The 16,860-nt window shown below is 41.0% G+C and overlaps 1 protein-coding gene across 4 annotated transcripts in view; it reads right to left on the bottom strand.

Annotated features, from left to right (window-relative positions):
• Nucleotides 1-5,082: 5,082 nt before the first annotated feature.
• The window catches only part of tmem117 (transmembrane protein 117), a 68,819-nt gene continuing 57,041 nt past the window's right edge, over nt 5,083-16,860 (bottom strand). For all 4 annotated transcript variants that reach the window (XM_049573273.1, XM_049573271.1, XM_049573272.1 and 1 more), the window contains 3 exons: nt 15,683-15,842; nt 11,270-11,399; nt 5,083-8,498 (listed from right to left, as the gene is read on the bottom strand). In XM_049573273.1, the coding sequence (XP_049429230.1) occupies nt 7,837-8,498; nt 11,270-11,399; nt 15,683-15,842 (952 nt within the window). In that variant the 3' untranslated portion in view covers nt 5,083-7,836. The remainder of the gene's footprint in view (nt 8,499-11,269; nt 11,400-15,682; nt 15,843-16,860) is intronic.

Here is a 16,860-nt window from a genome sequence, read left to right as displayed (position 1 = left end):
GATCACAAAAATATCTTAAAAATAAAGTTACAGTTAGGCCTGAGGGCTGCTGTAGGTTTAGTCTTAGGGTTAAGGCAAAGATTAGGTTAAGAAACTTTTAAGGGTACAATTTTGCTGGCTTATCCACACTGAGAAGTATGGAAAAATACAGTGCACTATGAGTACCCAGATGGTGCGCTCAAAACGGTCAAGAAGTTGAGTGCGGAACTATGGACACTTCTCGCCCTCAATGGTCGCCGTCTTGGCTACGTAGCGGAAGAGGAGGGACCACTTTTCAAACTGGAAATAGCAGCCGAGGACTGTGCGACCGTGAATGTCGCTGCATTGTACAAATACATGTGTTTTTTGCACTAAGCACCACTATACTGTTGTCGGGTATAAGCCAGCAGTATGTTTATTGGGTTAATTTAGCGGTCTGTCATGATTTGGTACGGTGAACGATAACGCGAATGCAAATGCTAGTTTGCTAACTAGGTAATTTGCGGTTGTCATTTCCGGTGAGTGCACAACAGCCGTGTTTGGTTTGAGGCAACACTACCCTGTCGAAATTTGCGCACTACACCAATAAGTAGGCCTAATGCACATAGTATACTACATATAAGTGTACTAACGGAAGTATGCAGTTTGAGACACAGCATTAGTTTTGCACATTAGCTTGCTAATTAGCACTACACACGACTGAGGCTTGTTAGTGTAAGGTCTACAAGTTAATTAATGTGTTGAATAATTTGCTAAAATACATACAGTGTTTGTACAGTTAACTATTTACACATTTATGTTCACAATTATTATTTACATGTCAAAATATTCGCAGCTGCATTGTTAAAAACCGTGCTACATCTGCCTCAATAATTCTCACACACAGTTACCTCAGTCTTAGTCCTTCTGGCTTCTCATTGGTTGGTTATGAGACTTGTGACCTATAACAAGGAAGTGTAACCAGGAAATGTGAAGCTGCTGAAGTGTGGAGAACAGGCTTTGGTTTTATTTGTCTGATTTGAAGGTTTATTCTGCTAACAGTCAGGAAACTGTCCAGCTTCACCTCAGCTTTTTGTCACTGTTCCCTGTTGCAGGCGCCTGATCTCGTCTACTTTCCAGGCGAGGTGCAGTTCATCTCGAACGAGCCTAATTTTAAAGTGCTGCTTAAGAAGATATCAGTCTCCATCCTGCTGTGTACTCTCAACAAGAGTGATCCAACCACCACACTGCGAACCCTCATGTTACCTTAGGGATGGGGGGCCTGTGCCATCCAGGAACATTTACCATGATTAAACTAGCTAATTTACGAAAAGGCAGTGTACGAACTTCCACGTGGCAAAACAGAGCACTTCAAATTTTTTTGTGCCTCATGTCGCGCATGGCCACAAGTGTCAACTTCAAGTTGGTGCTAGAGTAAATGTCAGGGGATTTTAGGGAATTAAATAGTTGTTGGGATACCAACACACCACACCTCTTGCATTTTCTGTAGCAGAGCAATTTTTTCCTCATTTCCCAACTTGTTAATCATCTCACGAATCCTCAGATTTATACGACAATCCCTTGGAGATGCTCCAACCCTGGTTTGAGAATCACTGCCTTAAACCAATTCTGTCTGTCCACTTCTCTTTCCTGAGACGTTTTCAATCCAATCCATAACTCATTTACACATACACAAGTTCTGTAAGCAAATCCTGCTGGGGAACAAAACACGAAACAAATTTAAATTGTTTCCCACCGGCATAAATCAAAGCACGGACAGGCCCAGAGCAGGACTCATACTAATCTGAGCCGGGTGTCATGTGTATGCAGGCTACATATTCAAGTGTTCTTGTGAAGATAGTATCATTATTTCTCATATCGCCCATATTAATTGGGTCAGCAGCTGCAAGAAGCTTGACCTGTGCTGTTGCTTGGCAACGATTTCCCAAGCATATAGGAAAAAAACGTAAGCTAGAACTTTTCTCGGTGGGAATTACATAATCAGATCAGCAACCTTCTTCAAAAACATCCTGATATTGTTGAGACTCACAAAGTGGCTGAGAGAAAACAGAGTATGTAACAAATGTATTAATTTATTGGTAACACAAGGTTCAACAGATGTACAATACACTGAGCAGACACCGAAAGGAGATTTTCTCTGCTTTAAAAGAAAAGCACAAACACACAGGGACTGAAGGAAGTGTCAGTTTTGCAACACAATTCAATGAAAAATATTAACAACAAAGAGGCAAACCCTCACTTTAAACTGAAACACAATACATTACAAACAGATTAGACCCCGTTCAAGTCCAGAGAGGTTCTGCCCTTTGGTGAGACACTAATATCTAATGTCCTCATAGAGCTGTAATGTATAAAAGGATAATTACAGAACCAAGAGCTGCAAACCAATTATGCTAAATAAATTGACCTCTTCACAGAATGGCCTTTGTCAAAAACAAGTGTAGTAGCAAACACCTACGCACTTCATAAGCCTCCAGTGCACACATTCTCACACACACACACACACACACACACACACACACACACACACACACACAACATGCACTATTAAGTATAAAACATCCTTTACAGACACAAAGAGACACCTCTGCCTCCACAATGCACACACACACACACACACACACACACACAGGGAATTCCTGTACGGTTTCTGGAGTGTGCCACCAGAGCAATCATTAAGTTTTACAGTGTTATATATAATCAACTAATGAATTAACACATTGATTACACAAAGGCAATTTTAAATGGTGTAATAATATGACATTAAACACACGTAAGCAGTGAGCCACCTAAAAATTAAATGAAATGCTCTCCACTGAGCAGCATAAGACGCTCAGACTGGGCCAGCCCCTGCTGATACATAGCAGCTGGCCAGTCAGAGCTCTCTGCGCTGCTGCTTTAGATTCAGCTTTAAGGTACTGTCACACATGAGCAACACTGTCAAATATTCACCTTCCAATCACTTCCTTTCACTGCAAGCTGAGGAGTTCAACTGTGGGTGGCCTTTGACCTGCAGAGTTGCAGCCTCGACCAATAGCAAAGGAGTATGCATGGAGGAGACACTTAATTTTGCTGTTTCATCGGACGATATTTTAGATATTGGCCTTAAAATACAAACCGTCCAACATGAGAGATGCTGCCTGGCACCTGTGGTACATACAAAAAACAAAAATGCACCAATAACATCATATTTTGCGGTATTTATTAGCAAGCTAGCTGTCCGTGCGCGTCACAACCAGGCCTCAAGGAACGAAGCTCAGCCTTGCTTCCAGTGTTTCCCAGTGGCCACTCACGGTATTGCAGTGACAAAATCCACTGTAGCTTAAAAAAGCATTTTTCCCCATTGACCACCATTATATAAGAGATATCTGAAACACTGCTGATAGGACACCTCGAACTGCAAACAAGGTTAATTATGACTGTTTTCACTGTGCATTTTTGATCCATGGAGGTTTCATATCTGTTAAACTTTCCTCAAGATGAGAAAAAAAGATATTAAAAATCTGTGACATCATCACAACTTAAAGTCTATGGGCCGAGCGGGAGAAATGCAATCCAACTGGGCATATTCAGTGGGCTGCATACTGCGGAGGTAAACCCAAAAGCCAGTAACTTTTTTTGGTGTATGCACCAGGTAGGTAGTTTTCATTGAAATTAACTAGTCTTACTCTATAAAGAATGAAATTTGGCACAGTGGTAGAGGGTCATGGGAGGATGCGAATGAATTGGCCAAAGGGGGGCGCTATAGCAACCGATTGAAATTGCAAACTTTGAATGGGCATATCTCATGCCCCGTATGTCGTAGAGACATGAAACTTTGCACAGAGATGCCTCTCCTCATGAGGAACAAATCTGCCTCAAGAACCCATAACTTCTGGTTATATAGATTTTCCGCCATTTTGAATATTTTGAAAAACACTTAAAATCGATCTCTTCCTAGGAAGTTTGACCAATCTGCATGAAACTGGGTGAACATAATCTAGGGACCAATATCTAAAGTTCCCTCTTGGCAAAAGTTGGAAAACTTACTAAAACTGAGCTTCTATAAGGCAATGACTTTAACTATCTGCCTTTCAACGTGCTACCTCAACTACTAATGTACAGTTTTAGTCCACTAACTATCCCACTACTTGCAATGGTACTACTGTATTTTCAGTAAAGCAATCGTGCTATCAAATTCACAAAAACTCTGAATACATTGCTCTTCTTAATGGGTTCAGTTGACTATTTAATCTGCAATTTCCTATGACCTGTATCCCAAACACACACCATGTGAAACTGTACGTGGGCAACTGTGCACTCAATGGGTATGGACTAGTTATTATTATATATCTATGGTAACAATCAGCACTGCCCACATTATTGTATTGGCAGCTGATTGACACTCTCCTGAATTCGCTCATGTGTGATCATACCCTTAAGAATTCCAATATGTTATTTCCATGGCCAGGAAAAGTTCAATCAATATCTGTGAACATGTGCTACTCTCTCTCAAACTTGTCATGTCATAGTGTATAAAGTCTGGAGCTGCTTCATAGAAAATGAATGGGAGCCTGATTAAGCCTGTTTTGGGAGCCCCAAATGATCTTTATTCTCTTGTAGTGTTCCCAGGTCTGAAACAGAGAATGTACCCATATACTCACAACATCCCATTAGGTGCTCTCAGTCTCATCTATAACATTTTTCCAATTCATTTTCTATGGAGCAGCTCCAAACTTAATACCCTATGATATCACACATTTGAGTTGTAGCACTCTAGTGTTTGGATGTGCGAGACAAATTTTTGTGAACATGTCTCAGACCATAGGAATAAAAATATGAATTCTGAAAATGGGCTAATTTTACTTTAAGATGCGCTCACACATCTTAAAGTTATAGAGAGACATCTTTAAATTTGAGCACGTTAAAGCAGCAGAAAAACGAATTATGAGATGCACAATGTTAGGCAGACACATAAGTAAATGGAATATAAAAAGTCAACTATAAAAGCCTTTTTAAATAAATTTTGACATATTTTAATTTAATTTATCACTTACAGACAGAATAAAAAAATGTGAATCTTTAATTGGTAAATATAATGATCTTTTAATCATCATTATTTTTACTTAAGTATATAAATATATAAATGCCAGCAAATTTAATTAAATGATTTAAAACAGCCTTTTCATCAAATGTATTAATTGATTATAATTAAACACTGCAGAAGTCTTTAACCAATCTGGTGGCACACTCCGGGCTACATCACTCATAATAATGTTGAACAAAACTCACGACTGAGTTGTTAGGGAGGAAAGAATGTGGTCATTTTTGATAGTTCCCTCTTTTTTGGGAAATAATTTTCCAGGACATTATAGTACATTTCAGTCCATTATAATGCAGAGTGATACAAAAACACTTAATATCATTCCATTCTGTCATTTATATATCTCTTTTACATTAGCATATCAACTTATGCAGCAATATTTATTCAAAATACTGAATTATTTGGTATCTTTGGTCAAATTTTATGTACTTACTGAAAAATGCCAAACTCTATGATGCAAGTCAAAGTTAGCATTTGCACTTGACCGAGAAAAAAAAAAAAAACCCTGAAGGGCATACTGTTTTGGACCAAAAACTCCAAATATATGTATTTTAAAGAGACTTTGTAGCATAGGAAAATATGTAAAAGGGCAGTGAACAGTTTCAAAGCCAGTGTAAAGATAAATGCTGCAGGTTTTAGTTGCGTTCAAACATCAGGGGTTTTTTTTTGTTGTTGTTTTTTTTTTTTTACACTTGGATAATGTTTCAAATAAATAAATAATTTTTCATGCATTTACCATGACTGCAAAACTGCTTTTAAAACTGTTAAGGTTTATCTAGACATAAAGAAGCCCTGAGCTTTGGAGCAGAAGCCTCTCCTGCACTTCAATGGCATGTTTATGCCAAGGGCAAAACCACCTTTCCAACACTGTTGGTATTCAGTCCAGGTGCAGCAGCCACATAAGCAATCATGAGGTGGCTTGTTGGTTAGATATTTGATCTTAGCTGATTGCATTTATTATCTCTGCAACTAATATTAAGTGAGGGGGATATGAACAGGTCATCAAAGTACACTGATGCTCATAATCATGTCGTTTCAACAAGGAGTGAGGGTAAGACTGACACCACATGAGAATAAATAAAAACGATTAAGTCTTAGGATCAAATGAGGTAACACTTGTCTGTATAAGATGTAAGCATATATAAGACATTAAAGGGACAGTTCACCCCAAAATTCAAAAATACATATATTTCCTCTTACCTGTGGTGCTATTTATCAGTCTAGATTGTTTTGGGGTGAGTTGCAGAGTGTTGGAGATATCGACTGTAGAGATGTCTGCCTTCTCTCCAACATAATGAGACCAGATGGTACTCGGCTTGTGGTACATGACGCACCAAAAAAATACATTTGAAAAACTCAACATCATGTCTCTTTCCAGAAATCATGACTTGGTTACTCAAGATAATCCACAGACCTTGTTGTGAGCAGTTTCATGTAGGAACTACAGACGTAAACCATATCACTGCGCAGAAGGAAGCATGCATCTACTGCTAGCTCACCTAGCACCACTGAACTAGCTAATGTTACAGCTCAGTCGTGGAAGATGCCGTTATGTTAACATGTCGTGCAATCTTGAGCATAAGCCTCTCGTCCATGGGTGGATGCACACCTCCTTTTGCGCAGTGATACTATTGGAGGGTATAGTTTGGTAGAGAGAAAATACTTCCTGTATGAAACTGCTCAAAACAAGGTCTGTGGATTCTCTTGAGGAACTGGGTCGTGATTTCTAGAACACAGACATTGCTATTGAGTTTTTCGCATATATTTTTTTGGCGCTTTGAGCACCACAAGCTGAGTGTATCTGCAATACTCAGCAACTGACACCGTAACAGTGTAAATGGATAAATAGCAGGAGTAGGGGAAAATAAATATAGCATAATACTGCAATATTTTTGTGTGGCAATATCTTATTGATGCACAGACACAAGGTATTAATTTTTCTAGTTATATATATTATTAATATTACAAATACAAATTAAACTTTCGGTAGCCTGCTAGAGCAATATAATAAATTTCTTTTTCAGTCCAGGAGATACAGTTTGCTGCAAAAAAAGACTGAAGTGAGATGAGAAAAACATAAATTTCATCTTATTAGATCAAACAGATGCTGACATAGTTTTCCTTTGCAGATAAAATTAGCACTTTAAAAAAGTTAATAAATTGCAGGTACAAGGAAAAATAAGTATTTTTGATTTGGGGTGAATTGTCCCTTTAATATAGCAGATTGTAACTAGGACATCTTCCATTTTGTTGCCTATAGTAGCAGTATAGACTGAACAGGATTCTGTCTGTATTTAAAGATATGAAATATCAAGGCACTAGTGTAGCTGTAACACTGGTGTGATCCACCTGACTGCAGTGTCACGACTGTACAAATACTCCTCTGATATAGGCACCAAAATAGTTTCCCGTGACAAAATTGAATTATGAAAATGCAAAATCCGAGTGAGCACCATGTCAGTGTAGCGTTTGCATTTTGTGTCAAAAGACGTTTGTTATCAGAATCGGTGCTGTATTAGAGGCTTTTTAAAAAGACTGTTTTACAAAAATATATTCAAACAAACGCAACTGCAGTCGCCATCAGGACTGTCTCCACTGATCTTGTAACATCACTTTGTCCTTCTCCTGAAGGAGCAGTTGTGGTCAACTCCTGTTGCAGCTTGGCTTTATCTGAAGAAAAGCGACAGTTGAAGTGCTTGACGAACTGCATCTTAAGCTCTCCTTTTCAACCTGTCCTGCAGTTACAGACTTCAAAGTGTCAGGAGTTCATAAGGTCACGGAGAGAGCTTGTGGACATCAAAAGAGACTGCTGGTTCCTCCTGCTCTACGCTGTCAATCACAATGCTTGGATGTGTCTCTTGGGTTTCCATAGAAATAGTCGAGTTCGTAGAGGGCGTTGCTCCAAAGTGCGGCCCGTCCACTGAGAGAAGCATGGGCGTCCCTGCTCGTTTCAGGCTGTCACTCATGGTAACATGCACCTCCTCTGGTGTCACGCCCATCTCCTTGCTGTACTCCGACGGCGACTTCCTCTTTATCCTCTCATACGTCTTGTCTTGGTTTTCCGTGAAGGTCTCGCTGTCCTGAAATCGCCCAAACAACCAGATGAAGAACCCGAAGAGTACAAACGCCGCCAGGCTCGGGATGAAAGCCAGGCACTTGACGTCCAGGCTGGCGCCAGTGTAGCGGCTGTGGAGGAACATGTCCCGCTGCACGTAGGTGACGTTGCTGTTGGGATCGATGTTGGTGGAGCGCCACTCGTAGGTGAGAGTGCTGTGGTTGAAGAAGCTGAGCGTTTCTGGCTCCTCTACTGTGAAGATCTTCTCGCCGGGCCCGACGTACTGGCCGTACTCATAGGGCTTGTAGAAGATCTGGTTCTTCCACATGTTCAGGTCCAAAATCAGCACAAGGAAGATGATACCGTAGTTGAACCACTTACCTGTAACGAGACACGTGACTTCTGTTAGATCACAAACAAGGCTATCTTTGACAGATAAGCAAGGAATAAACATGCACACACTGTACAGATAATTTAGCAGACAGGTAGATTGATGTACAGCACAACCCTCCCTCCAAACAAGATTTAGAGGGCAGAGTCAGGCAGATAGATATGCTGTCACCTTCATTTATCAGGAATCCCTCCCCCTCTGCATATAGCTCATGCTCTGAGACACAGATCCATTTGTAGGTGCTACTTCCTCAACAGTATCTTCTAACGAGATCACTACATTACCATGAGACAGCCATCTCCTCAGGTTGACTGATAGCAGGCAGATGTCTCCTCGGGTATACGTGACACCTCTCCCTTCCTCTCCCCGAGATATGCTGTTAATAAGCTTTTAGTTAAACCAATCACGTCGTGCCGGAGCCATTTCCATAATGCTTAATGGATATGCAATGCATTAGGGTTAACAACCTTTCGCGAATCACTGAGCGTTTGAACAGCTTAACATTTAGCACAGGAACATTGGTTTTGCCTTCTCTTTATGAGTCGCCGTGTGCACGCGGTGGAACAAAATGGAGAAACCGGATGGGACGGTTTCGAATGGGGAAATACGCTCGCTTTGCCGTTAACATTGAGACACGGAGACGTGAAAGAAGATGAGAGATGCTTCTCGCACGGCAGGGAGGGACACGAGGAACGGGAGACACAGGCGCAGCGGTGGAGCCACCTGTGTGCCACATCAGCTACACATGTATTATAAATGGCTGCTGTGGTTGAACCATCAAACTGTCTCCCACATGGAGGAAAAATGGAAAACTGGAGCAGGGAGAGAACGTTTTGTGTTTGCTACACAATTGAGAAATAGGCCAAAGTAGAAGTATGTCACCCAGGTGGACATTTTGATTTCTTTCTGCTGTTTAATCGGTTTATGAATATGGTTGTTATTTGACCCATCCTGCCAGCTGTGGTGCCCACAGACCCCAGAGGGAAACTTTTTGTCATATCTCACAGGTGCTTGAGGGTTAAGCTAAGAGCACTCAGTTCAGGTCAGTCATTTTGAAGGAGACAGACAAAGATGGAGCAGACAGATTTCCTCGTGCAGTGCTCTTTCTAAGGTAAGATGAAGTTCAAAGTCAGAAAGACATTACACAATGTCATAATAAAATGTTTAAGGGCTATCAAATTCAATTGATTAATTCAAAGCTGCTGTGGACGTCCAACACTCGGCTGGAAAATCTACTTGAAAAAGGTGCTGCCTTTGTTTCACATACACAGAGAGGAAGGCAGCAAATGTTTGCTCCTCCTGTCACATGTCAGTGTGCCATGAGGATGGGTGGATTATGAGACAATGGGCCCCTGGGCAAAGGTCTCCACTTCCCCTCCTACATAGGAGCAAGACGCAGACTTTGTGATGGTTTTGCATCTTTTTGTTGTTATTTTGGGCCTAGTTGTCGTCACATTGTGTCTCTGTGTGGTTTGTTGCTGCTTTTTGGAGTCGTTAAGGTCTCTTTGAGGTAATTTGAGGTAATTATTGAGGTAATTTTGTATATTTATTGATTGTTTTGTGTCACTTTGTGCTTGTTTTGCCCATTTTTGTAGCTATTTTGACTTTCTCTGCAGTAACTTTGCATCTCTTTATGTTTTTTTGTGTCTCTGTGATGTAATTTTGTGTCCTGCTGGGGTAATGTTGTGTAATTTGTGTTTTTTTGTGTGTCTTTGTGGTCGTTCTGCCCATTTTTTTGTTTACTTTGAGATTCTTTGCAGTTACTTTGGATCTCTTGATGGTCTTTTTGTGCGTCTTTTTAGTCATTTGGTGTAATTTGTGGTTACTTTTTTCTCTTTGAGGTAGTTTGTGTCTTATTGAGGTAATTTTGTGCATTTTTTGGTTGCTTTGTGTCTCTTTGTCGTTGTTTTGTCTCACTTTGTTTCACTTTGTGCTTGTTTTGCCCATTTCTGTACTTTTTTTTAAGTTTCTCTGCAGTTACATTGCATCTCTTTATGATCTTCTTGTGTTTCTTTGTAGTTGTTTTGTCCATTTTTGTGGTTGCTTTGGGTCTCTTTAAGGTAGTTTTGTGTCTTATTGAGGTAATTTTGTGTAATTTTAGTTGTTTTGCCCATTTTGGTAGTAATATTGAGTTTCTTACTGATTAATACTGATTAAAAAGTCTAAATTTGAATTACATTTACTCAGCTTTTATTTTTACAGGAAGAACTGTAAAAACTTCTGAGACCAAGGTCTTTTGTCTTGAAGGAAAAAGAAGTTTGAATGAATGTGAGCTTATTTCAGTTATTATTTTATATGGGGGTCAAAATGATGCTGGTTGGCTTCACCATGGAAATATAAAGCAATTTGTTTTACTTGAAATGAATGAGAAGTGAATGGCACCAGAATAAAAGGATGGTAAATAAGCTTTTAAGTACTAATGTGTTTTTGTACTTAGGATCAAAGCTGCAGTTTGTTTTTAAGAAAAGCATACATTTTCATGAATGTAAATTAATTGTAACTTTCCTAAAATAGCAATAGTAATTTGCTTTATCCCTTCAAATAACATTAACTGTATAAATAATATTGTTTAGAGAAGAAATAAATCAACATTTTGCTATGATGGTTGTTTCCCTGTTCAGTAGTCCTGTTACAGTAAAAATGTTGGTAGGATGAGGGTTAAGAACGATTTAGTAAGGCTACAGACACACACGCTCATTGACCCAACAATGAGATGACCCTGTTCTTTGTATGCAGCAGCCGTGCTCGTGTCGGCCTGTACCTGTGATATGAATGTGGTACTCCTCTTTAAAGATGCTCTTGCAGACAGGAAGCTTGACCTTCACATGCGTTGTTGACATTCCTGGTAGATTCATATCCAGGTCACCCATGAAGTGAGGGAACTCCCAGTCCTGAAATATACACACACAAACACACACGCACAGGCAGATAAATGTATCTTGTGATAACGTAGCCTTGGCTGTACAAAACTCAACACATTTGAATGTGACAAGCGTCAGCCACGTTAAGGTGCTTCACCGGGTGCTGAGCACTGAACTTACTCGTACTAGCTGATATTAAGTCTCTGTGGAGTCTCTTCATGCACTGACTGGAGGTCAAACATGGTGCCAGCTGCTGTAGGCTGGAGACTACACTGTGTGTTTACAGGCTGCTGCAGTGTACTAATGTGCATTGGGATTTCAGCATGTCAAAACACATCAACAGGCACCCCAAACTGACATTTAGAAGCTGCCCATGCCCTGTGGTGTCACTTTGCTCTTTTTGCTAGTGTGTGGTTAGAGTTGGTGGCTCGTAACAGTCACTACAAAAAGTTTTGAAGAGCACACACATCCAGATGATAAAAAAGGAGGTGCTGGACAAGAAATCATACATTTCTGTTTACCCTGCATCTCTCTCTTTCTCACTTTCTGTCTCTGTCTCTCTTTATGTATCATTTTGTCATATGGATCACTGTACATTTACTAGAAGAGAGATCCCTCCTCAGTTGCACTTCCTGAGGTTTCTACGTTATTTTTTTGGGGGGGAGTTTTTCCTTATCCGCTGTGAGGGTCCAAGGACAGGGCGATGTCGTATGCTGTATAGCCCTGTGAGGCAAATTGTGATTTGTGATATTGGGCTTTATAAATGAATTGAATTGAACATGGGACAAAAAATAGAGACTGCACACTAGACTCAGCTCCCATAAGTATTCAATTAAATGACCAATGAGGTGAGGTGAAGTCTCGAGCTACAAACTCTTCATCAGACATCAGACGGAGGAGCGTGTAGCTCAAAACGTAACCTCCAGCTACAGTCCCTACTCTTCATGAGGTCCACAGGACAGAGACATTTCTTAAAATGTCTCTGTCCTATGACCATGCACCAACCATGTCTCTCCAAAATGTCAACTTTTCATGAGCTGAGAAAACATCACTGTACTCAGCTTTGTATTTTTTCCCCCCAGTATATTCAATAAATGTTTGAAATGGTTTATTTAGCTAAGAGGGACAATCCACCCTGAAATCAAAAATACATATTTTTCCTCTTACCTGTAGTGCTGTTCGTCACTTTATATTGTTGTGGTTGCAGAGTGCATGATATCAGCTGTAGAGATGTCTGCCTTCTCTAAAACATTATGGAACTAGATGGCACGATGCTTGTAGTGCTCAAAGTGCAAAAAAAACCCCACATTTGAAAAACTGAACAGTTTCTTACAGGACCTACTCTTTCCACCAGGCGACACCCGCTAACCGGAGCACAGAAGGAAGGGTGCATCTACTGCAAGCTCACCTAGCACCACTGAGCTAGCTAACCTTACAGCTCATCTGAGGACGACGCCATTAATGTTCACATCTTGTGCCTCCTGTCCATGAGTAGATGCATGCTACCTTTTACATGGTGATATGATTGGCGGCTGTTGTTTGGAAAAGGAAGTAGTTCCTACATGAGACTGCTCACAACAATGTCTGTGGATTATCTTGAATAACCGGCTCATGAATTCTAGAAAGAGACATTGCTGTTGAGTTTCTCATATGCATTTTTTCACGCTTTGAGCACCACAAGCCGACTGCCATCTAGTTTCATTACATTGGAGAGAAGGCAGACACAAAACAACTCAAACCAAAAAAAAAAAAATCTAGACTGATAAGCAGCACTATTGCTAAGAGGAAAAATATGTATTTTTGATTTTGGGATGGACTGTCCCTTAAAGAGGTAGAAGAATCTATCTAAAATATCACCAAAATTTGGAGATACAGGATTTTTTACTGGACAGTGATAAAAGATGTTTTTGCTGTAGTCAGTGTGTGTCAAGATAAATAATAATTTGTGTATTGTCTTAAATTGTTTCCCACAATACTGACTTTCAACTTCTCTGAAGCCTGTAACTGACGTCTGATGTTTCATTAATAAAAAATGCAAATGTCTATTATTGGACATAAATACCATGACTGCTTCATTTTAGAGTTAATAAACTGCTACTGTCAGAAGTGCAATACATAATATTGTATGCACTCCAAAATCTACATTAACTAAAGTAACTTTATTAAGTTACTCTGCATTATGAAAAGCGTGTAATTAAAATAACAATCACAGATGAAACTAATGAAAATCACACAGAGACTGATGGCGAAGAAATTAGAAACATTTCTTTCCGCTGAGCTGACATAATCCTCTCACAAATTAGCTTTTATCATCTCTATTAAAGAAAGGAGAAAAAAAAAGGCACATGTAATTTCAGCCTTTTTCTTTTTTAGATTAGCTACACTTCCCCCTCGGTTCCCGTTATTTGCACACAGCGTCTTGCCGCATCACATTACCACATATCTGCGTTCACTCTATCCTCGTGTGATCCAGAGTCTCCCATGCCAATATCTATGAACAGCATAACAGCTTGGTGATGGCCCCCTGGATATTAATTAAGTCCTCCACTCCTCTTCCATATCTGCAGTATCTGTTGCTATAGCACTAACAGGCATGGCATTTAAGCCTTGCACCTCCCTCCCACAAAATAATGAGTCTCTAAGACACATATAGGGAGAGTAAACTGGTTGGGTGTATGAGCTTATCATCCATGTATGTAAATGTGTATACACAAAGGACGTAGAAATCTGAGAAATCTGAAATTTAGCTGGGAAAATACAGAGAAACAGCACAATTATACACCAAACGATGGAAAAAAAAATATCCAGCTTGGAGGCAAATCCAGACAGGGGTATTAATTAGTTTGAGAACAACAACACCAATCTTTTCTCATGGAGGTGAGAGATTAACTATGACATCCTGTGCTCCAAGATGGAGGCAAATGAAGCTGTTGGGAGGGCTGTGGCGGATGAATTTTTACTGACTGGTGGAACGTAGCAACGGCCGCCAGTGCTCAGGCCGTGTAACAGCGCAGGCGACTCATAAATAACTGTAGTAAATGTGCTTGCCGTACACTGTGCAGAAAATGAGTAGGGCCCGTCGTAAACAAATCCATGCGAGTGGGAAATGATATACCACCGAGCTAGACGGAGAGGGAGTCGCGGGTCCAGACCATCTCCGGGAGTCAAACGGAGATGTCAAAATAGGGAGCGTGCCCTTCATGCCATATCAGGTCCGTGGCTTTCTCATACAGCTTGCCTCAGCGAGATGCCAGCAGCTTTGCGAGGAAACACTCTGTTGGCTGAACTGCTTCTATATATCTGCATAATCACAATAATTGGGTAAATGAATGAGAAAAACACCACAGTGTTAAGTAATTACTGTCCAGAGCAGCCAGAAGCCCTCCTCAAAATAATGAATTGTTTCAATAAATAAGTCTAGAAATCACTTTTAATGCTGTTGTTCTAATATATATTACCATGGGAATTATAGTGGTGTCCTTGCCAGGTTTCTGAGGAGTGGTGTATTTGTTACACACTAGAAGATGTTCTCCCGTGCAATTGCAGGCTCTCAGTAATTAGCATAATCAACAGAGTAGAAACGTATATTTAGGGGATATCAAATATTAGTCTTGCAACGTGTCCTCTAATACCCACCAACAAGGCCTTGTGAAATATGTTCATTAAGCATTTGGAGGAGCCGTGTTGAATTAGGCTCGCAGTCAAAGCACATACATGATCGGCCTGCGGTTTTGGCTCCTGGCTAGTGGCGCTAAAAAAAAAAAAAAAAAAAAAGCCTTCTCCCACTCTCTTTCTCCTCAATACACAGATATGTGGTTTTTTGCCCAGACAAACACATTTGCATATTCATGAGCCACTGACACAGGCTTTATTGATGTACACTCTCCTGTGGGAGGGAGGACATCGGGTGGGAGAAAAAAAAAAAAAAAAAGAGGAGGGAAAGAGAAAGTGAGAAAAACTCCAATCTTGTGAGTCATCATTAAAGAAAATAAACTCGGCTCACAGGGGAGTGAGGAGAGGAAAGGGTGAGTTCATTGCTGAGGTCTGGGAGAGAGGGATGGAGGGACTGAAAGAGAGGAGACGCAAAGGAGTAAACAACAGTTTGTATATCTATATATTTGTGGGTGTTTATGTGTGTGTTTGTGCGTGCCAACTGAGTGTGATCAAACACCCCCCTCGCTGCTTTGTGCCGCAGTGCCCCATTGATGAACAGGGAGAGGGGGGGGGGGGGGGAACTGGCAAGATGGGTAGCAGACTAAGCCAAGAGACATCCCAGCTCCCTTCTTTTAATTGGCCACTGGGGAGCGGTCTACCTGCATGACAATGAGAAGGTCGAAGACCAAAATGAAGGAGGCCAGGAAAGCTCTGGAGACCTCGTCGCTGGGCAGGAAGCCTCGGTTCAGGTTGTCCCAGCTGATCCAGTCGGTGCTGATGACGAGAACCACCACCGACGTCAGAGAGATGAGCACTGTCCTGCAGGGAGAGGAGAAGAAGAGGAGAGGAGAGGACGCAGGGGAGAGGAGAGACAGAAGAGAGGAGAGGAGAGGAGAGGAGAGGAGAGGAGAGGAGAGGAGAGGAGAGGAGAGGAGAGGATGCAGGGGAGAGGAGAGAAAGACCCGAAGAGAGGAGAGGAGAGGAGAAAAAAGGAAGGATGGAGTGGTGAACAAGAAGAGAGATGAGGAGAAGGAAAGATGAAAAAGGAAGGATGGGAGAGGAGAGGAGAAAAGGGGAGGATGGAGTGGAGATGAAGGAGAGAGAAGAGGAGAAGGAAAATAAAGAAAAGATAAAGAGATAAAGGAAGGATGGGAGATGAGAGGAAAGAATGAGGACAGGGAAAAAAGGAAAAGGAAGGAGAAAGGAGGAGAACAAGGAAGGATGAGAGATAAGAAGGAAAGGGAAAGAAGAGGAGAAAAAGGAAGGATGGGAGTGAAGAGGAATGACAGAGAAGAAGAGAAGGGCAGAAGAGGAGAAAAAGAGAAAGAATGGGGAGGAGGAAGGAAGGAAATGGAAGGAGAGAAAAAGAGAAAAGAAATGATAAGAGAGGAGAGGAAAAGGAGAGGAGGAGGAAAGAATGAAAAGGAAGGAGAGGATGGGGAAAAGGAGGGATGGGAGAGGAGAGGAAGAAAAGAGGAGAGGAGAAGGAAAGAAAAGGAAGGAGAGAGGAGAAAAAAGAAAGCATGGGAAAGGAGAGGAAGAGGAAAGAAGGAAAAGGAAGGAAAGGAAAAAAGAAAGGATGAGAGCGGAGAGGAAGGAAATATAAAAGAGGGAGAGAATGAAAAGGAAGGAGAGGATGGGAGAGGAGAAGAAGCAAAGAGGAGAGGAGAAGAAAAGAAAGAAAAGGATGGAGAGAGGAGAAAAAAGGTAGGAGAGGAAAGGAGAGAGCAGGGAAAAGAAGAAATGCGGAGGATGAAAGGAGGGAAGATAAAGAAAGGAAAAGGAAAGAGAAGAAAGAATGGAAAGAAAGGAGGCACGAAGAGATGAGAGGAAAAGA

The sequence above is a fragment of the Epinephelus fuscoguttatus genome, linkage group LG4, assembly GCF_011397635.1.
Source record: "Epinephelus fuscoguttatus linkage group LG4, E.fuscoguttatus.final_Chr_v1".
NCBI lineage: Eukaryota > Metazoa > Chordata > Actinopteri > Perciformes > Serranidae > Epinephelus > Epinephelus fuscoguttatus.
The sequence above is the reverse complement of the archived record's forward strand: the minus strand, read 5'-3'. Positions and strand labels throughout refer to the sequence as shown.